This window comes from Bombus flavifrons, chromosome 9 (assembly GCF_040668555.2).
Source record: "Bombus flavifrons isolate JBK064 chromosome 9, iyBomFlav1_principal, whole genome shotgun sequence".
NCBI classification, from domain to species: Eukaryota; Metazoa; Arthropoda; class Insecta; order Hymenoptera; family Apidae; genus Bombus; species Bombus flavifrons.
The window spans coordinates 13,913,339-13,935,470 of record NC_138450.1 but is presented as its reverse complement, the minus strand read 5'-3'; the positions used below and the strand labels follow the sequence as shown (position 1 = coordinate 13,935,470).

At 36.1% G+C, this 22,132-nt stretch overlaps 3 protein-coding genes across 4 annotated transcripts; 2 read left to right on the top strand and 1 right to left on the bottom strand.

Moving 5' to 3' along the window:
* Positions 1 to 2,223: 2,223 nt before the first annotated feature.
* Positions 2,224 to 9,317, bottom strand: LOC138183637 (uncharacterized). The gene is made up of 5 exons (XM_069120872.1): positions 6,818 to 9,317; positions 5,601 to 5,873; positions 5,170 to 5,296; positions 4,738 to 4,896; positions 2,224 to 3,418 (listed from the first exon to the last, which is right to left on the bottom strand). The coding sequence occupies exons 1-5, from the start codon at positions 7,907 to 7,909 to the stop codon at positions 3,297 to 3,299; spliced, it is 1,773 nt and encodes a 590-aa protein (XP_068976973.1). The 5' UTR covers positions 7,910 to 9,317; the 3' UTR covers positions 2,224 to 3,296.
* Positions 9,318 to 9,320: 3 nt separating this feature from the next.
* LOC138183644 (protein takeout) lies at positions 9,321 to 12,701 on the top strand. 2 transcript variants are annotated; one of them, XR_011174109.1, is made up of 4 exons: positions 9,321 to 9,472; positions 10,108 to 10,348; positions 11,099 to 11,603; positions 11,798 to 12,701. XR_011174109.1 is itself a non-coding variant. In XM_069120891.1 (3 exons), the coding sequence occupies exons 1-3, from the start codon at positions 9,397 to 9,399 to the stop codon at positions 11,538 to 11,540; spliced, it is 759 nt and encodes a 252-aa protein (XP_068976992.1). In that variant the 5' UTR covers positions 9,321 to 9,396; the 3' UTR covers positions 11,541 to 12,701. The 2 variants fall into 2 exon arrangements, 1 of the variants encoding a protein (XP_068976992.1); XM_069120891.1 differs by having other exon boundaries at positions 11,099 to 12,701.
* Positions 12,702 to 15,643: 2,942 nt separating this feature from the next.
* Positions 15,644 to 22,130, top strand: LOC138183106 (protein takeout). Its single transcript, XM_069119670.1, has 4 exons — positions 15,644 to 16,124; positions 20,787 to 20,879; positions 21,338 to 21,619; positions 21,824 to 22,130. The coding sequence occupies exons 1-4, from the start codon at positions 16,007 to 16,009 to the stop codon at positions 22,126 to 22,128; spliced, it is 798 nt and encodes a 265-aa protein (XP_068975771.1). The 5' UTR covers positions 15,644 to 16,006; the 3' UTR covers positions 22,129 to 22,130.
* The last annotated feature ends 2 nt before the right edge of the window (positions 22,131 to 22,132 follow it).

The following is a 22,132-nucleotide window of genomic DNA, read 5'->3' as shown; positions in this document are numbered from 1 at the left end:
CTCGATTAATGATTTACCTCTGTAAAACATGCTAAGTATATAGTAAATAGTATATAGTAAGCAGGCAATATACGTTTATAATATATTCATAGAGAGAAGAAACATACTGACTTGACAGATATTTTTAATTGATATTCATAGCACAAAAGAGTTGTTAAAATAAGTGAGACATAGTTGAAAAAATTGAAAATATAAGAAACTTAATCCTTTTCTGTAAGGGAAATTCTAGAAATTATATTCTGTTTATAAAAATACTGATTTGTCTAGTTATAAAGGACGTGTTCTGTATGTTTAAAAATTAATTTCTGCTATCTATAAACAAATATGTTTATCCATAAATAATTGTGGGTAATCATAAAGTAATTGGAAAGAAAAATTCTCTGATAACAATCCTCTAATAGAATAAAATGAATAAAATAATAGCAAGTAAAATTCTCACTAAATTATAATCCATCGAACAACGGAATTCTAATTTGAATTTTTTTTTTGCATCAAGTAATTTCTTCCGTCAATTACGGTTTCCTTTAGCGACATCCTCCCATCGCAATAATTTCTCTCGCAACTGGCCAAGAATCGCGATAATAATTCTCCTTGCAATGATTCGTCGTTAATCTGACAATCATTGCGTCCTTGTCGCAAATTCCGCCTAATGTTTCGTGTAATAATTCGTAATTTCGAAAGAGTAGGATAAAAGATAATAGTTCGAGCAAACGATTGTTCGAGAAAGATGTTATCGTTGGGTGTGAAACGATGGAAAAATTTCGAGTGCTTTCCTAAGCTTTTGCAATAGTTGGCACGCAAAGCCTTGCCACATTTAGGTCACAAATATCGTGAATCACTTTATGCGATGTTTTGCAGAAAGTTCCAGACGTGAAACTGTTAATTATCTTTTTCTGTTAATGCTAATCGTGAAATGACGCAAACCTTCTGTGTTTCGGGTTGTTGAAACAGAATTTCCTTCTTTTTCAGACGTGATGGAATCCTTCGGCGTTGAAAGTTTCCTAACTATTTCTTTCATCTGTTCCATCGAAAATATATCGTAGAGATTTGACATTATTTTAACGATGTGTTTATTCCCTTTGTAATAAATTTCTTTCGCTAATATGTAACGTTGTTCGAAGGAGAAATTATTATTTTAAAAATATAGCTTCATGTTATAGATTGAAATAGATTGTAACGAACAATTTACAGACTATGAAAAACATATTAAACTTATTGCCTAGATAAATCTTTTTATTTCACATCTTAAATCTCCAATACGTTAGAAGATTCTTACATATCAATATGTGTATACATATTTACTATAATATTAGTACATTTATGTATTCTTATGCATGAATTATTTCTACAATTATTATATGCGTTTTGTTAAGAGTATATATTTCTATTTCGTGATACAGATTCTACATTTCCTTTACTCTATCGCTATTATCGTTATTATACATAACAGTGTAACCATTTTCCGTAATTCAGTTCTAACTTTATAGCATATTCTCCATATAAATATTATCTATATTAATTGTATTAACCCTTTCATCCTGGAAAATAGCTTTTAGATGTATACTATAGATGTATAGCTTTAGATTGCACAATCCAAGTTAGATCGTTGTGCGATCAATAAATGCACAGGCCACTGTCTTGGTACGCGTTACATTTAATTCATTCTTTTTTACATCGTTCATGTTCCATTGTTCAAATACCTAACGATATAACGATCTATATATCCGTATAACGCATAATTGCTATTTGGTCGACACGGTTTTGACCAGCGATCAAAAAGAGAACAAAAGTTTGAAAAAATTTAACACGTATAACGTGTGCCACATTCTAATGCAATTACTTCTCTCTCGAAAGGAAACCATTTCCAAGTCCTTGAATATTATATTTCCATTTTAACGCTAAAACTACGAAACTAAGGAGAAACAAACGACTAATTCGTGATCTTCAGAAATTTTATAAATTTACTACAGTGCGTCTTTTGAAGATTCCAACGATAATTTAATTTTTTATATACTACTGGTATTTTACTTTGTATATTATCAAGCGTCACGCCAGTGTTTCTTGCGTTAAAAGGTCGAAAAACGTAGCCATCTTTTCTTTCGATTTACGGCATTGCAAAAATCAATAGCTAATCGATATTACTTCGCGTTATTCAACTATGCGTTATAATGAAAGCGTTGAAACATTATTTACCACCTACCATACCCTAATTACATGTAATATTCTGCTAAAAACGATATTGATATTCTAAAGCTAACGGTATAACGCTAAAACCGATGTTTCCATCGATATCTAAATCTAAGGAAAATTACGAAATGCAGAGCAACGACAAGATTGCACGATCGATTAAAAAACGAAAAGCGTAAAGAAAAATCGCTGCAGCCTCCAGATTTTATGAAATTTCTACACGTTTCACAACTACTTTCCCCGAGTCGATGAACGTTATTGCAACTCGCTGAATTTCCCAAATGCGATTATGTAAAATCCGACGGATCCCAACTGGTTTGGCGATGGTGCCGCGTATGGTGTAAACGGCATGTAACGTTCGGGAACCCGTTTGCAAATCGCGCCACTGCAATCACACGGTGACACAACTCGGGGAACGTGATCGGCTACGCAGAGGAGTTTCCGGTTTCTGCGGCTAAAGGTCGTGAGATAACGCGTGTACCGGATCGTTTCCATATTGAACGAGCTGACAATTTTATTTCTTTAGCAACGAAGGGACAAATGATTTAGCAGTCTAAGTACAAATTCTACGAACTAAGCTAGATTGACTTGTGGTATATAAATTATAAGGTATTTCTAATACGCGTATGTAATGTAAAACATGTGTGTAATAAATATATGTATAAACTTGAATATAACGTTAAAACACGAGCTACGTTGTAGAAGATAAAATAGAATATAACGTTACTAATAAATTAATCGGTTCTGTAACTATGAACAGAAACAAATAAATAAGTAAATAAATAGAAGCATGCATTTTATTGATTAATATTTCAAACGATTATTTAAGAAACCTAACGTTGAAGGAAATAAAAATATTTGCTTAAATAGTGAAGTCTAAAAATCTTTCGGTAATTCAATGTTAAAAATTCATAGGAAATTCCTTAAACCTGTGCTATCTTTTTGAACCTGTGTGTGCTTTTCCAATTTTCTTTTTTTTTTTTTTTTTTTTTGATACAATCATCTTGAAACAATTGTTTTGAGCATTATGCGTCAACGTACTTTATACGATATAAACCTGTGAGAATTACAAAAGTCCAATTGAACGGTAGAATGTCCTCGACGCCACTTTAATTGACCGGAAGGTTTTTGTACATCCTATAAATCATCGCGTCCGCCGTTTTGTCGTTGAGGGCCTTGGTAGCCAGGTCATCGGCAAGCATGGCGGCTACCGCTTCTGCAGCCATCAAACCTATGGTCGAAAGTCAATCGTGAATCTATGATTAAGCGAGTTAATACGTTGGATGTCGCGCATGGATGGTCATGGGGTGCATTAAGACGTCCATTGAAAGTGGACATACTTTTACTTCGCTCGATCGATGTCAATACACCCAAGCACTTTTACTTTCTTCCATTGTTTCCTAGTAACGTACGCGAAACGTGCATTTCTTTCGATAGCGAGCGAAATAATCCATCGCGACAACGGAATTAGTGAAATCGATTAGTTCTCGTGGAATAATTGATCCATAATGATTATGAAAATGTTTGTCGAATATTTATACAAGTTATTTTTCATGCATTTATGGGAGATTTAAAGATATAGTCCATAGAAAGCACATGATATGGGAAACTATATAAAATATCTAAATTAAAGTGTTGATCGTAATATCCAAAGTGTGCAACAAATTCGTCTTTAGGTTTCTTACGTATACGTCGATCTCTTTTCTCTTGCATCTAAGAATACTAATTTGCATAATTGTCCACAGGCTACGTACGAAAGATTATGAGGATATTTTTAATAATTAGACGCGAAGATGTTTGTGAATTTGTGAATTTACGGAAATTTAAAGATTTGTTAATTGACCGATTTAAAATAGATCGATTGTAAAAAGAATTTTATGAACGTATTTTCACGTTGATTCTTTTCAAAGGAAACGTTTTTCTTTCTATGATTCTCATATTTTATGTAATTACACGCATGCCTGCCACGTTCCACGATTTTAACATGCAGCATACATCATCGGTCGTCGATATTCAACCGCCACTTTTTAAATCCATTCACGTCGCTTTTCTCTATAAAATTCCACTTTTTCCGGCGTTTTTCACGTCGCCTGCTAATTAAGGAAGAATACCGGTTCTATGACGTAACGAGGACAAATGAGAAGCTTTTACATAATGTCCCGTAATTGCTTTGTTCCCACCGTTTCCCACTTACAGGCAAAATAAATATTTCCTCAAGTACATAATATTTCATTGTTATTAACTCCATCTTTGATCTAATAATCATTTTTAATCAATAATTTGCGGCAATAATTTTTTAACGACCAATTTTATTTCTGCTTTCGCATTATATTTTCACTTTGAGTTGAAATTTTATTTGTAACGCGTTATGTTTTCGTGAATGTTTTAGACATAGCTTTTTATCGCTTTGAAAGATTAAAATCTTCTTTCAAAGAAATACTATATTTAGTATGACATATTAATATATATATATATATATATATTGTGTGAGTCAGATTTAATTAGAAGAGTCAATGATTAGAGAAAATATAAATAACACAAAAAACTCACTGTGACTTAGAATGGACTTTACTGGTCCCTCTTCGTTCATTCCTTGAAGAGAGACATTTTGCTTCCTGGAATTCAATTTGCTTCTTGCTGCGCGAACAATTAACGCATCCTGTCCACTGGTTTTTTTCAATTCGATCGTGAAGTCGCCAACGACATCGGCTACATTCGTTCAAATCAACAAATATTATTTTAAAAATATCGACTAATTTTTATAATTATTCTTCTCTGTTTAGAGTAGTTCTTTTAATTCTTCCTCGATCTTTAACATTATTGTCATTCTCTTTGTAACTATAAATTTCCTATCATAAAACTTGTTTTTCGCGACAAAATTTCCATCATAAGTAAAAATATTACGCACTAGGAGAAAGTAACAATCAAGAACCAACACTTTTTTCCCGCAACCAATAAACTTGACACAAAGAACACACTCACTGAAGTTGCCATTTAGCTGCCCGTTTCCTCTCACTAGTTCCTGGCCAACTTTACCCATCAGATGATAATCGGATTTCACGCGAAGCAGGGGAATTCTGATTTTCATAATGACGTGCATAACATCATCCTTGGAAATCGGTAGAAAAGAAATTGAAAGATAATTAGAAACCTTACCGAGAATAATAATAAATAGAATAATAATAGAATAGTAAATAGAATAACAGAATTCGGTAGAATAACAATTCAGATTAATTATTTAAAATAAGAAAGAAGAAAAGTGACCATGTCGATTTGAAAATCCGTGAGAAATTCTTCTCAAGTTCTAACGAACGACAAAAAAATAAAAAAAAAAGAAAAAAGGGAAATAGCTCCATAACTAAAACAAGTAGAGATACGAATTGCACACTAAGAAGAACATAGTGTGTACTTACATCGGTATCATTGCCTCTATGAGCGCGCTTGTATCTAGCCCCTTGAGCAAGTTTCTCTTCCCCAGGATTCTTTCGATCCATTCCACCATAATGATAGACCAATTGCATCCCTTCTTCGAAGTATCCTTGCTTCTCCTGATAGTTTTTCGCGTATCTAGACAAACCATCCAATCTCTTTGCCTCTATGGCCGCCTTAACCGCGTCGTTCCTCTTCGTCAAGGATTCTCCCTCGGTACAGTTGCGACTAATAACCCGTTTATTCTCGAGGATATCCTGTTTACATCGGTTAACTACTTTACTGCGGCTTAGCAACAAGATGAAGGTATATATACATAGCAATATCTATTTATAATAGTAAATTGCTATTATGGCGTTTAAGAATAACGAGGTTGACGTTAAATCGTTGGTTCGAGTACCTGCTAATTTTCTGATGATTAAATGCTGACTCTGACAAAGGTACGTATTATTGCCTCTTTCTAAAGTTTTTTCGATCAGCTTCCCAGAAAGAAAATTTTAGGATTTCACGGAGTTTAAAAATTTGTCTAGCGGTTTATTTCAGAAATTCTTAACATTTTAAGAATTTTCTACTATTTCTTAGGAACTTTTAATGCTTCCGTAGGATTTTTCAAAATATTCCGTAAATTACATTCAAGAGTTTCTCGATACCGTTTCTAAGATTTCCCGCGCAACTTTTACAAATTTCCATACAACGTTTCTAAAAAATTATTATACGTTTTCATAGATTTGTGGCTGGATTTTTAACGTATTAAAAAATTCGTTTCATCGTGATGGTAATTTTACTTATTTACAAGATGGTGGTCCTAACATAATCGCTAGAAAAATAATTCTACAATTCTATCTACTATCTCAAATTAACGTATCTACGACAGTAGGTTCACACGTATCTTCAAACGCTGCTATTTAATGTAGAATTGTTATATTATCTCTCTACCTAATCGCATTAGTATAGCGCGTACTATTTATTAAATACCAGGAAGTTATAGAAAAATGAATGTTATCCCTTTTTATTTTACTTTCTAGCGGAAACTCGCAACATGAAAAGCAGGAAGAGGAGTATAAGTCGATTAACTTATAGGAAACACGTAGGAAAATTGTTATCATCGACTTTTCTACGAAATTAGCAAATCAAACATCTCCTCTTCGAAAGAACATTACAAAAATCTTCGTTCCTTCAACAAGTAAAATTATTTCGTTACCTTTGAAGCATCCTTCGTACCAAACACTCTTGCATCCCCCTTAGATTTCATTCTGTCGTTCCCAAAACGCCTCACGCCGCCATTACGGTTCTCATCCGCGTAAACTATGTCGATATAACCTGGTTGTTCCTCTAGACGTTTCGATTCTTTACCATACGCCTGTTCTCTGCTAATCTGTCCAGGAACAAACCTCTGACCCGTCACCGTACTCTCCACGTTCTCTGATGCTGAAGTCTCAACATCCTCGTGACGTTCCTCGGTTCTTCCCCTGGCGGAATTCTCTCTTCTATAACTCTGTCTGCCGTGTTCTTTGTTCCGACCATCGTAAGAAGCCGATCTGGATCTATCGTAATCCTGTTTCTGCTCAGAATTCTTCGAGTTGAAACCAGAATTTATTGCGCTCATCGCGTAAATCATTTGAACGTCAGAAGGGTACCTCAGGTTCTCTATAATTCGACTGGTGTCCGATTTTGAGAGAACCTTTGCGTCTTCCATGCTGTAAGTCCCAAATCCAGATTCTCGATGCAGTTTGTGATTACTCTGAGGGCGATCAGTCGCTGGTTCCTTCATCTTCTCCGCTTGAATCTTCATCAAGAAGGGATCGTATTGTCTGAGTCTTTCGAAACGACTCTCTTGCTCTCTGGCACTAGCCACGAACTTGTTCTCTTGATTAGTGGCAGAGACAATGGCCTCGAAGCTTTCGTTTTGTTCTTTAGGTTCCTTGATCAATGTATGGAATCTGTATCTGATGGAGTCCAGATCTCTCAGGTCGCTGTAGCTCACGTAGCCAGCTTCTAGCTCGCTGAGGTTCGATTTCAATCGGCCTCGAGCTATGTGGATGCTGTCCAGTGTGGATTCGTTTAGTCCAGTGATCTCCACGTTCCGAAGAATTATTCTGTAGCTGGTGTTTCCTTCGGATTGATCCACTTTGATTACCGGCACCTTTAGTGGATCTAGCTTGCCAGCTTTAGAGAATCCTCCTGATAAAAGCTTCGTCCACAGTTGTTGAGACATCTCTAGCAAGGATCCCTGACAGTTCGCCAGGGTCAGCAGACCCAGAGCAAACAATGTGACAGCTACAACCTTCGTCATCGCGTGTCTTTATTTCTTGAACCCTTCCTCGCTACCGTAGATTCAGTTCTTTAGCGCTCGAGTACTTCTAAGTACTTGTAAATACTATTTTTGAAATATTTCAATCGAATATTTCGAAATAGCTCTTCAGAAGTAAAGAATCTTCAAAGGAAGTGCACCAAAGTATCATAGGTGTTTTATATTATAACATTTCTAAGTGTTATGTTCGAACGTTTAGAATCTCATTGCTGAAGAATCAGAAGTCTTCGGACAAGTTTCTATTCCACGCTTTTCATCTCCCAGACGTAGATAGGCTTAAACACCAAGAGAACAACGATGGCAACCACGATGAAGACCAGAAGGAAGCAGAAGAGGGCGGCGCACATCAACACTTTGGCACCTGGACCGATGATTCGTTCTTCTTCCAGGCTGTTCTCGATTAATCCAAGACTAAAGTCAAGTCGACAAGATCCTTCACGACCATTACTATCACTGGTTAGCGTCGTTCGACGTTTGTCCCTAAGGCGTGTGCTCGTGCAAAAGCGGCGATCGCGAGTGGATGATGCGTTTTATACAGCAGCGTGGAAGGGCATCGGATCTGGGCCATGGACCACTCTGATTCTTCTGATACTCGTTAACTAGGCGTTCTTTCTAGTTGTCTATACAACTTCTTTTCTTTCTTCCTCCAGCCACTTGAACATCGCGTTTCGCCCTCGATGCGACGTAATAGGGGGCAAGGTCCTTCCCCGACCTTAAGTGGAAGACATTATGGCCGCAAATAGCGCACCACCGGAGTTGTTCGCTGTTGCGTAATAGCTTGTTCTTAAATGTACATCGCAGTATGTGGTAGCTGCGACATGACGCTTAATGGGGAGCGTAGTTGTGCTTTGTTCAATGATTCGGTGGGAAGGTTGGGAAAAATGTGGGGGGAAAATGGGGAGGTGCGACGAACTTGGTTTTTGGGTGAAGGTGAGGCTAAGTTTTATTATAAAAATATCGTCGAAGGTTTCCTTCGGATTTTTTATTTAGATTCGAACATGCCGATCCATTTTCGTGTGTTTTGTTACGCCTCGATGAAAATTTGTTAGATTTAGGTATTTTTACGTGCCCGATGCAACAATTGTATTATTATCGCAAAGAAATAATGGTCAAATAAAAATGTATCTTATTATTTCAAGTCGGTGTAAAAGCTTGTTATTTTGATGGAAAATTGATATCCGATTAAAAACACTCGCAAGGGAACGTTCGTTAGGAAGATTCGAAACAATATCTTTTAGTTTCTCGAGTGAATGAATTAATTTGCGAGGAAATTCAGTGGACACGAAGGAATGACAAGTGCGATAAAATTGACGCAAGACAAATATCGGAACATTAAATTGCGTAACCCGTAAAAGGAACTGCAGGTGTAATAGAAATGACGATGTCAGCGGATTGGCAATCAATAACACGTTGGCAATTTTCGATGGCACAAAATTATTTCGCGATCGAACACCGTCGTGACAACAACAATGCGGTTCTACGGATTTTTCTTAATACTTTTGGTGACAAGTCGCTCGTCGATTTCTTTACTCGTTCCAGAAATCCGTAAGTACCCTATTTTTCTCGTAAATGTCGCTACACAATTTTTACTGTATCTTCATTTTCTTCATTCTATCTAAACGAAATATTTGAAATAATATTTACATTATTGGACTGAAACTACATATTGTCTAAGATTAATCCAGTGTAATTTTATTTGACAAAGCAATTTATAGCAATATTTGAAATTAAAATGAAATATTTGCTTCTTAAATATTTCGCTGCTATATGACACAACGACATATTGTCACGATAGATTCTTAAAACACCCGGTATGCAGACGTTATCATTGCAAACTGGAACGCTTGCATTTAATTCACGATGAATCGTATAGAAAATCATGCGATCTAATTGTACAAAGAATTCAGGTCTAACTTGAATTCTGGACGAGATCGAAGGCTAATAAACAGCGAACATAATACTTGGATTTTTCTTCTAACGAAGGGAAAACACCTACTTTATTTGTAGTCGATGAAAATGAAATGTTTCATGCGAATTTTTATATAAAGTATAATTCGTATCGTTTCTTTTTCGCACATTTTATATAAGTAACGGATAAGAATGAAGTATTTAACGAATAAGACATCGAATTTTATTTTTTATTTTGAATCAACGAAATAAAACAACGTGGTTCCTTTTAGCATCGTTCTTGAAGATATGTCATCAAAGTGATCCATTCCTCGACGATTGTATAATGCAAAGTGTCGTTTCCTTGAAACCGTATTTAAAAAATGGAATAACAGCTCTTGGGATTCCAAAGTGTGAACCGCTTCATTTAGAAGAAATCCAAATTGACCAAAGTTCCGGACCAATCTATATTCACGCGAGGTATAACAACGTGTCCATTTATGGTGGCACTAACTTCGTACCTAAGAGCATCAGGTATGTCCTTGAATTTCAATCAATATCTCTATGTATTTTTCTTCCTTTCTATAACTCACACATCGCTCGAAATACGTACAATATATTAGGTTGGCAACTAAGTGATTTTGTCAATTTCACCTATTGACAAAATCCGCAATCGCTTAATTGCCAACACAATAGTTTGTAATTCCTTGTATATCGATTTGTCGGGCTTTGATCATTCGTCGGTGAACTTCGTATATTCCGAAATATTTAATCGCAATAATTTTCGTCGTATCTTTCGCCTGTACTGTACCTGGATTAATGAAAAACTAACGAACCATGCGTTGCTAATCCTCTAAAAAATTAAAAGAACAAGAAATAATAATAAATATACAGGGTGGTTGGTAACTGGTGGTACAAGCGGAAAGGGGGTGATTCTAGGCGAAAAAAGAAGTCGAAAATATAGAATAAAAATTTTTCGTTCGAGGCTTTGTTTTCGAGAAAATCGACTTTGAATTTTCGCTCGGTACGCCTGCGCTTTATCACGTCTCGTTATAACGGATCTCACTGTAGATCGTTGTCTCGATGGAAAAATTAAAAAAAGAAATTTTTATTCTATATTTTCGACTTCTTTTTTCGCGTATATTCACCCCTTTCCGCTTGTACTACCAGTTACCAACTACCCTGTATATATGTAATGATAATAAAAATAAACCATTTTCTTAAAAAATGATCTCTTAATCTTAAGTATTTAGATTAACTCTACGAATAATATCTTTTTACCAGCTTCGACTTAGACAAAAATGTAGTACACCTGGAACTCTACATTCCACGACTGGAAATGGTAGCGAATTACATCATGGATGGTAGAATTATAATGCTACCAATCACAGGAAATGGTATCGGATACGGAAACTTCACAGACATCGATGCCATTGTCGCTCTACAGTTGGAACGTTACCGTAACGAAAGAACAGGGTTGATTCATCAGAAGGTGGAGGACATTTATGTCGATTTTGAGATCGGCCATGCCACTGTACGCTTAGATAATTTGTTCAACGGCGACGAAACGCTTTCAGCCGCCATGAATCTTTTCCTGAACGAGAACTGGAGCACGGTGATAACGGAAATAAGGCCGAAATTGGAGGAGACCGTTGCCATGTTGGTCACGAATTTCACGAATACGATTTTCTCGGTGTTTCCGGAGGATGTATTATTGCCACCTTGAAGTAAAATATTATATATTTTTTTTCTCCTGTAAACACGTTAATGCGATGTATTGATTGATTTTGTAAGTTTTTCTAAATTTTTATATCTTGTTTTTAAATATTGTTTTCGAAGTTGTTATAAAATTACAAATTGCAGTTATTTCTATTTTCTCTTAAAAATTTCTAAACATTTTTTCAAGATAGTTTTCAGATTTCTTTCAACGCTTCTCTAATTATTTGAAAATACGTAATTAGTATTCGATAATTAATTTTACAGTTTCCTACAACTCATGAGCCTAAACGAAGATAACCGCACGACGAGTGTGTAAATCGTAGAACAGCATTGTAGGCGCTAATAAAAATCCTCGCTCAGTTTTATACCGAAAGTAAATCATTATATCATATTCCTTGTATTCTTATTAGAATTCTATAATAAATAGCAAATAAAACTATCTAGTTTCCAGATTATAAATTTTCTTACTTTGAAACTTCAATTTTTGAAAAATATATTAACAGTAGATTCTCAAATGGTGTGAAAAAATAAAAGCAATTATACATGTACAATATTATTTTAGTACACGATAAATAAGACTTGGATGTTGATATTTTTGATTAATTTCCGATTGAATTTTATAAAAGATATAAGTTCGGTCAACTTATATTTGTTACTTCAGGAATTTAAATAGATACATATGCATGGTTTTATAAATATGAACAAGGCTCTTTGTTTAAATAATGTTTTACTCGCAGCAGATTCGAATTACGAATCAAGGGTCGTAATTCTTTGCTGCTCAACTATTGTTGCGGAGTAATGATACTATTGCGAAAAACGCTACGAAGAAATTAAAGACTGAGAAATCAACGGGTCTGTTGATGTAATTTTAGGTCAGCTAATCGGTTGCTTTTAAAAATTTTTAATTTACGAGACATTTATATTATCCTGTTTCCTTTCAGCGTCGATCATTGCCATTGGTATTACCAAAAAGATCCTAACTGCGCGAATGATTATGTGCGTGAAAACTGTTTTTGTTGCTGCAATGTTCCAATGTATTTGCTTCGTTTCCTTCGCTTGAGATAAGAAATTATTTAAAAAATTCAGAGATTAGAAAATTAAGAGAAACAATGCTTTATAAAACTTTTATTTCATTTAATAAAGTTTACAAAATATTGATTTTTCTAAACAGTCCACGAGAATGAGTAATTTCCTTTGCAATTATACACCGGTGTCGCAAGAAAATAGCCTTTAAAAGCCTTTCGTTCATCTTCGCGAAAGTATGTATAGTCACGTTGAAGCCAATGTACCTCAGCCGACTACAACGTAACGCATTCGTAAATGATTCCCGGTGGGGATTTGCATATATTCCGAAACACCTTTGGAATTCTTATAATACGTTTGACATTTTCAATAATCGATGTACGATGGTACTACCAAACAATGGTCGAAACAATTTCATGAATATCACAGGATATAGTGTACTCGTTATTGCAATTGTATAGTTGAATAATTGTTACGAGATCTGTTTGCATTTAATTTAATTATTGGTAATAGATAGTCGATACTCCTGTCTTCTTCTCTATGATAATTTTCCGTCGAATTTGAAATTTGTAATTTTTTATTATTACCATTGCTCGTTTTATTACAAGTTTTCTTCTGTCGCTTATATCACATACTTATACTTAGAAACTTTAGAAAAATTACTACGAAGATTTTCCATATCCTTCTCAATGTTCCCTATTTTCAATTGCAGAACTGTTCTTTCATTTCTAAAGTATTTATGTACATTTATAAAAATCTCGTACTACAAAGCATTGATGTCGACATTTGGTTTCTTACCAGTTACAAATTGGGCAACAGCGACAAGTTCTTTCGGAATTTCTTCAAACACCGTGAAACATCCGAAAGTTTCAAGGTGCCTAAGCGACTAGTTGGATCATTAAAACCGGAATAGGTTCGTGAAATATTTACTCATATAACGCCTATGTCTTCCTTTGTTAAAAGTAGAGAATTCAAGGAACTAAATCATCGTTATTTTGTTTTTGATATTCGAAAGGAAAAATTGCTTGATATTTTCTTAATATTTTTATATCAAAGATATTTGCTTAAAAATGCATCTAAATAATTTAAATTATCTAAACTAACGAAAATCGATAATTAAGAATGAATGAAATAAAAGACCGTGTTCACTAGTGGGGTATTTAGAAATATAATAACTAAATTCTTCCAATTTTTCAAGCAAAATCTTACATTTTCTAGCGGTAAGTATATCCATTTAAGGCAGATTCGTAAAGTAAAAAATTAAGTTATTTCTTTGTAACATCTCTATCTACGCAATTTAATTAAATTTAATTAAGGATCATACGTGAAATATGAATTTCTGATCGTGAACTTTCGAAAATAAATTGCACACTTGGGTATATATTTATTCTATCAGATTGGAAGAAGTCTTGCAAAATGTAGCTTTCTTCGTTGCTTATTTCCGAGTAATTTGTCAAGCATGCAGTGCACGATCTCTATCAAGGACCAATTCGAAAAGACAATGCCGCATTATACATTCATGGCCAGCTATGCAACGAACATCGTGACTTACTATTATCAGCCATTAATACTTCTCGCCAGAGGCTTAAAATAAACTATCAATTTTTACATAATACTTTCAACCACTAAATTCCTGTTTCTTCTCTAATTTTGTCCCAATCGATTTACTCTTATCGCATATAATTCATATTCAAACACTTTCTGTTCAATCACTCTGGGAGTAAAAATTAGTTGGACGACTTAAAATTTAGTTAAATTCAATCTTATCTCATTCTGCCTGATTTAATCGATGCTAAGAGAGGAAATAAAGACGATTTTATGAAATTTTATTAAAAAGAATTACGCGTCGAAGATATTGGGATTGATGGAAATAATATTTATCGATATCAAAGAAAAGAAAATTTGTAAATAACTGGTTTAAGAATAACAACGGTTGAGAAGCACTTCATAGAAAATTCCAATGTTCGTCGTCCTTGCAATCTCGAAAAAAAGACGATGATGAATGTTTCTCAATAAAATTTCGCTTGCTACAACCTCGATCCCTCTCTTATAAAAGCCAACCTAAACGTTTCATTTATTACACAATATTTCACGCACCGAACAATTATTCGCACGAACATCTATTTTTCCTTTAATTTCAACGATTCTCCAAAACTGACTTTCGTCATTTATGAAAATGCAGAAGACAATGGCGCGGAACAAAATGAGTGAAATTACAAAGAAGAGCACGAGCAAGCGAAACAAGGTAGTTTCGCAATGAGCATTCTCCATCTGCTTGAATTAATATCATTAAAATACTCGTAATAGGTCGTCCGGATGATGTAGAGCTCTCGCAATGACCCAACGAAGCGCGATTGCGCAAATTATACTGTTCATTCGGCAGTGCATAGGTATACGCTTTTTTGGGTCCGACTGTTATGTTTCCTCCACACCATATTGCGTAACGTTAGACTCCTAAAATTAAATGTCGTCTATAACAGGTAAATTCGATCAGAAAATTGCACGGTCTCGATAATTCTGATATAACGAGGGTTCTGGATCTATCTACGGTTTATCGAACCACATAAGCGTGTAATAATAGACTTGTGACAGAAATGTGTGACAGTGAATTGCAGACACGTTTCTTTGTTAGTTGTATGTTGTATGACAGACGAATATTATGACTTTTTAAATAACGTGACAGGATAATTAATTGAAATTGAAAATATGTTATAGACATGGTATTCGTTGATATTCAGTCGGTGTTAATTGTTACTTTAACCTATGAAACAAAGCTGTAATTAATTTTATTTCATTAACGATAACTCAATTACCAACAGGTAAAGGTAAAATATCGTTTTACTTCGGCTAAGATATGAAATGGGAATAAAAGGAATGCGAAAACACAGGAGCATCCGATGAATTATTTTTCAATTTTTATCAGAAACTTATTTTTCTAGCTGCAAAATAAAAAGTATGGATTACACCTGTACTAATAAAAAGCAGAGTCGAATACGATGGCGTTTACAGCCGAACAGAAGTCAGAGTAGGGGAACCCTCGCATATAAGACAGAATACGAAGAGAACGCGTGTTTAGTTTACGAGAATCGATCCATTCAGCTACCACCCTGATCCCTCGCTTCCATTCACCATTTTTCTTTATACATCTCGTGTTGCTTTCGAAAGAAGATCAAAAGATTCCCAAATTATCGAAAATTAAAACAAAGAAACAAATTGATTAAAAGAACAGTGAATCGGTGTACCGGAACGGTTGATAAAACCTACAAAGTGTATTCGTCGACAAATTAAAAAGAGACCATCGACTGTTGGATATTTAAAATAGAATTTCTAAGTTGCACCCTAACGTTCGAAGTTGCTGGAAAAATTTAGAAATATTTCAAAACACGTACAACGTCCAGGACCAATTAAAAATCTACCAGGGGACCTCGATCGAGGTCGAAGTTCTCCAGAATGTTACAACAGCGAGGGATACTCTGTGTGGTGATATTCGCACTGTTCTCTGGAGAACTCGTGTCCTCTGACAAGGAGCAAAACAATCCTGTGCCGAATGAGCCGAACTTCGAGATACGTAAGCCTCTTTAGTGCCTCTTTTACGCTACGGTGGAACTTTGTTTATGCAAACTCCATTTACCGAGGATGTACGCGAATTTAACGAAATCTTCGTTGAATCTGCTCGTTTGAATGTGCGTTCCCACGATATAAACGAAAAGTCACAAGTGCCTGAAGGATCAGTGAATTCCCATTATATGAACTGCAATTCGAATAAGTAAAATTCTACCGCAATTTTGCGAGGCGCACGTGTCTCGATCATTTTCTTATCAAGTCTGTAAAGTAATCTGTCAACGAAATTCATTTTTTGACATAATTTAACGGTGACAATCGGTCGATAAAATAATTAATTGGCAACTAAAAATCGACGACTGACGTTCGAGAGTCAATGAAACAAATGTCGTTATGCAATCACTTTCCACGATATTACGATGACTCAAGAGTCGACTCTTATTCGGACGAACGTTGGATAATAATTAGAGGGTGTTGGAAATTCCGGGATTCTATGGAAGGTGACAAGCGTCGTTCTCGATTAGCTGGCAGCTTCGTTTAACAAGAGCGTACGTAACTGGCGTAGAATGAAGTTAAATCACGTTACGAACGAGTAATTATTACTCGTATTTTCCTTTTACGACCATTGAGCGTATCTACCTTTCTCTTTCCACGCGGACGGCAATTGTGGGAAACGATTATATCGCGAAAGCGTATTGCATCGCACGCGTTTCCCTTTGTTATCAAATCCTTTCTTTTTCTCGAGAAATCGAGGCTTCTGTGCAACGCATTGACCGTGTCGGTTGTCCGATTATTTTCATTTCCTCTTGGATGTTTATTGGAGACAGCTTAAATTAGAGAATTTCGTTGTGAGGATTTAAAGCGAGGTCGAAGAAACGCGTGGGTAGTATAGGTGTACGTGTGTGAAAATTACTACGTAAGTTTGACTGACAATGAGTTGATTATTCGATTATTTAACGTTTCGTTGGTTCGAGAATAAAATTGCAGATTTTGATAAGATTTTTAACGAAACTGAACAATTCTGACTAACTTTGCCATGCGAAAATTTATTTTCTCTATAGAAAATTCTGTTTAAAACTGTAATCGAGGAACTGTAATTTTCACGTAGAATTTTGGACGAGTCCGTCGTTTATTGCTCCTTGAGGAAATTTCTTTTGAAAATCAAATCGAAGAATTGCGAGATCTGTTATGGAATTTTAATCGATTGGGATTAGGTTTGTGTTCGATTGTTCGATTATTTTCGTTTCTTTTCGAAGACTTGTCTTCACTGTGGTATTAGAGATTCTTATCGCCATAAGAAACATAAGATGAACGAATACCTACAAATTGAATCGGACATTTTTCTTGACATATTCCTGGCATGATACTTTCTCTTTCTACGTAGGTAGAGCACAAGGAAATTGCACATTAGTTGTGGAATGCTAGCGAATTTTCTAGTTGCGTCGTTACATCGAACGAAGGTCGAGCTTTCAAACTCGTTTCGAAAACCACGGACGCTTCATCATCGAATTTACGACGCCAATTCACAGTACGCTGTTCAATGTATTCGCTTGAAAAACTGCTGGACTATTGCGGTCTTTCGTTTGATTCTTTCGAGCAAACAGAAGTGCATATTCATCAGATCACCGAAAAAATCAATTCCGTTAACCATTTGATCCCACGAAATCGCTCGACGATATTAAAATTCTCGTCGCAACTGTCACGCAACGACCCAAAACCGTCAATCGCGGAAAATTCATAATGGCAAAAATTCTAAAAGCTCCTCTTCGTCCTAAACCGAACTCTGTCAAAAATTCGATCGCACGAAACTGTCGAAAAGCCTCGGTCTCTACCCTCCAACCCCTCTCACGGTCCTCAAGAATGACCTGTTGTCGTTAAACGCAACATCGTCGTTCTACTTCGATAAGAATTACAATTTAAAATTCCTGGATCGTACAGAGGCCAGTTGGACCGGCCAAGCGAACGTTCGAAAACGTCAAAGGTATCGTTGGTCAGCGCGTCCGACGTAATGGTAGCGAGCATGGCGTAACGGCTCTCGATGGCGTGGCGAAGGTTATGTCAGAGATTGCGTAACGGGTCCGTGGATCGACGGTAATCGGCCGGAGAAAGTGGCGACGCGGTCGACGCTTACGTAGAGTCGGTCTTACGATGGCGTATCCTCGACCAACCGCTTACACGCTCGTCTTCGCGCGAGTCCGACCCTTGCTGCGATTCCTCCAGAGTGAAAGCCTATACAACGCAACCGGGACGGTGCATCGAACGGTCCAGATCGTTTCTTTGGTCGTGGACCTTGTATGGCACGTTGTTGATGAGCGTGGTTTCGAATATGCTTGACGGTTTTGTCGATTTTCGCTGTTCGTCAAAAAGGTGACGTTTGATCGTCTAGTTTTGCAGAATTTCGTATGGTCGACATATACGTACGTATAGATATTTTGGGTAGAGTATGAACTTAGATCTGAGTGTTCTTAGTCGACGTAGCAAACAATCGTTGAAATATTAGCTTTCCTATGTTCGTGATAAAATTCACAGGTGCGATGCTAAGGTAACGTAATAATTTATGGGAAGTTTTAGTATAAATTAATCTTGGTATTTATCGGTTGTATTATTCAAAGGTAATTAATATATGCACATTGTATCACAGTATCGATGATATCCTACTATTGCATTCATGACGCTGTATATTATTAGGTTGTCCGATAAGTTTCTTTCGTTTTATGAAGAAACAATAGACGCACAACGTTTTTTGTTTTATATCATTTTGTTCTGTTATGTATTATTTTGTCGAATTACGTACGATCCATCTTGTTCTGTTGAGATAGACACCGCGACATTTCACAGACGCTTTCACGGTTGTGCGAAGGTGCATTGTTGTAAAATACACGTTTGCGAAAGAAAGACACTTTTCGGACAACCTAATATTTCAGCGTATTTCCAGGCAACTCCGTTTGAACTATTAGCATATTCAGTGTTATACCAGCGTACATAGATTTTAGTTCAAACATACTGATACATTCGCAAAGACCGAAACTGACTTGTCTCCATTTACATTTAATTCCACTGCTTAAAACTGGTTGAAACTTCAGGATGGACGATGGACGAACAACGTTGCGTCGAAAGTGACTTAAAGAACGTAACAGGATTAAAGTATTCCATAAAATTCCAAATGTTACAACATCGGGCCATTGCGCGTTATTCTCGACCATTACAGCAATGCGTCAAACGAATCTAACGCAAGAACCGATCCGTTTGTATTTAATGGCATAAATTTCTAGCCAATATAAAGCATTTTATGATTTAACGATTATTCAACGAGTAAACGAATTGTTCTCGAGCCAAATGAGAATTAAAGTAAGAGAACTAGTAAATTTCAGTATAAACGTTAAGCTTGTCAGCTCTTTGTATCCTTTTGTAACGTATAGCATAAAAAAGAAAAGAAAAAATAGAGAAAATCAAGCGTCGTAAATTTTCTCCACTGATGTAACGTACAATCATTGTGATTGGTTCTCATTCGATGTTTTAAAGAATTTGTTGGCATAAACGCAGTTCCTACGTTAGAGGAAAATAAATCATGCCATGTATTCAAGCAAATTGTTCGATGACGAAACGAGGGAAAATTCCAATATAAAAAGACGTTTTTAAACGAAGTTATTATTATTTAACGCCTTATAATGCTACGTATTAAGTTGTGTGAAAAGTTTCTTTCGTTTTATGAGGAAATAATAGACGCACAACGTTTTTTGTTTTATGTCATTTTGTTCTGTTGAGATAAACACCGCGACATTTCACAGACTTGCTTTCACGTTCGTACGAAGGTGCATTGTTGTAAAATACACGTTTGCGAAAGAAAGACACTTTCCGGACAACCTGATAATTTCAAAGTTATACATATTCAAGTACCTGTATCTTATAAATTTTATCTCTTTGGTCGATATTGTGACGTCGTACTCTACCATTGCGTCATTGCTTCAATATTAGTGCGTAGAAATTAATATTCTACAAGTTCTCCATTACGCGTAGAAAATTTGCATTTATTTATCGATAAGAATCAATTTTAGGAACTTTTAAGGAATTCACTGAGCGTCGAATTGAATTGTATGTCAAGATCGACCGACCGTAGGTGCTTTGCATTTCTATCAGGAAAAAGCACATGATTACCGTTATTTGTAAAATAAATAACGAAAAAGATAAGAAAATGTCTACGAATTTTCACGATAGACGCAAAATTGAAACGATGAAAGGTGTGAAATATATTTAATTCGCGTACACTTCGTCGATTATCTTTTCCACCAACATGAATTTCGAAAACAAACAGAAAGTCCTTCGAGAGTTAAACAAAGAGCTTCGTAATTAAATTAAAAGCCTCGAAACGCAAAAGCCAAACTAAACTCTTTAAAAAGCATAGATAATCGTTAAATAATTATAAAATGGCTGATAATCGCTCAGCGAATAATTAACTAGCAAATTGGCTCGCTAGAAAAATTAGGTTCGTTTACCGAGAAGATCGGAAGTGAGAGTGGTTGCATAAAGGTACCGGAAGTAGGAAGACACGCGATAATCTAACAACCGAAGTTAGAATCGCGTGACTGAAAATTTCACGGGTCTGCCGTCGTGTAAAAATAATTGTTCAATTTTCTGAATCTATTCTTCCAAAATTTGTCCTTTTCCACAGCCGAGTACATATTACCGTGCAGTAGGTCAGATCCCAAGATAGACGTATGCTTTCAGAAAACTTTGAACCATCTGCAGCCGTATTTACTTAAGGGTAAGTTGAAGATTAAGTTTCGAGACTGAATTCTTTGTGTTGAATCGAGGCGAGCATTACCATTGCACATCGAAGTGAATCGACTCTTTCAGAAATTATGAGTACGCTATCGAATTGCATTAGAGCGAAGGTGTGTTGTGTAATAGATTTCTGAACATTGGTTTAATCGCTACGTATAATATTTTAGTATTTATATAACCTGTGATTAATAAGCGCATGTAATTTGAAGTTCTTATATAAACTAGCGGCCTTTCCATCACTTTGAAAGCTTGCCTCGTTCGTGTCCTTATTCCCAAATATCTATTCGTCTACCGCTCGTACTAAAACGCTGACTGAATAGAAGCTCCGTTATACCTTTTTACAGACAAACGGAATTGCGAATATAATATATGCATAAAGAGAGAGAGAGAGAGAGAGAGAATTAATTATTTTCATTACACAGAATTCCACTTTCTTAGGTATTCCTGATCTGGATTTACCTCCGATCGAACCACTGATCATCCCGGAATTGGGAATGGAGAACGGCCAAGGAGCCGTTCGTATTAAAGCGTTGTTCTCTAACATCACCGTCATAGGAGCGGGAAATTATACAATTTCGAAAACACGAATCGACATACAGACATATAGGCTTGATCTTCATTTGGCATTCCCAAAGATCGAACTTGAAGGCCGCTACGAAGTGGTAGGAAACGTACTGCTCTTCCCTATTCAAAGCCATGGGGAATTTTGGGCGCTTTTTGGTGAGTCGATTACATTTCTAAAACTCTGCTCGAGAGTTTTCGAATATTTTCTACGTGAGTTCTATTAAACACACACACACACATATATATCCCCGTAAAATATCCGCAAAATATTTTTTTCTCCCGTATACCCTTGGAGGACAAAGTTTGAAAAATCTGGTTCTCGGATAATCCTACAAAAATCCAGGGAAATGTGTTTTCCAGGCGACGTTCAAGCCATCGCTCGTGTCCAAGGAGCAGAGGTGATCCGCGATGGGATTCGTTACTTGGAAGTGGCACGAATGCTGATCGATTTCAGCCTGGGTCGAGCACGATTCCGCGTGGTCGATCAGTTAAACGGTGACAACGTGATCGGTCAGGCGATGAATCAGTTCCTGAACCAGAACGCGAAGGAAATCATCGAAGAAATGAGACCAGCCGCCAGTGCCAGCATCGCCAAACACTTTAAGAATTTCCTTGGCAAAGCCTTGACCAAGATCCCGTTGAAAGTTTGGCTTCGTGACACGTAGTTTC

Bases quoted from the DNA above. Each gene is read 5' to 3' on its own strand.
- LOC138183106 (XM_069119670.1), top strand. From the start codon at position 16,007: ATGTTACAACAGCGAGGGATACTCTGTGTGGTGATATTCGCACTGTTC. The intron at 16,125-20,786 runs GTAAGCCTCTTT...CCTTTTCCACAG, and splicing joins TGAGCCGAACTTCGAGATAC to CCGAGTACATATTACCGTGC. The intron at 20,880-21,337 runs GTAAGTTGAAGA...CCACTTTCTTAG, and splicing joins GCAGCCGTATTTACTTAAGG to GTATTCCTGATCTGGATTTA.
- LOC138183644 (XM_069120891.1), top strand. From the start codon at position 9,397: ATGCGGTTCTACGGATTTTTCTTAATACTTTTGGTGACAAGTCGCTCG. The intron at 9,473-10,107 runs GTAAGTACCCTA...GGTTCCTTTTAG, and splicing joins TTTACTCGTTCCAGAAATCC to CATCGTTCTTGAAGATATGT. The intron at 10,349-11,098 runs GTATGTCCTTGA...TCTTTTTACCAG, and splicing joins TTCGTACCTAAGAGCATCAG to CTTCGACTTAGACAAAAATG.
- LOC138183637 (XM_069120872.1), bottom strand. From the start codon at position 7,909: ATGACGAAGGTTGTAGCTGTCACATTGTTTGCTCTGGGTCTGCTGACC. The intron at 5,874-6,817 runs GTAACGAAATAA...CGATGTAAACAG, and splicing joins GTACGAAGGATGCTTCAAAG to GATATCCTCGAGAATAAACG. The intron at 5,297-5,600 runs GTAAGTACACAC...CCGATTTCCAAG, and splicing joins ATAGAGGCAATGATACCGAT to GATGATGTTATGCACGTCAT.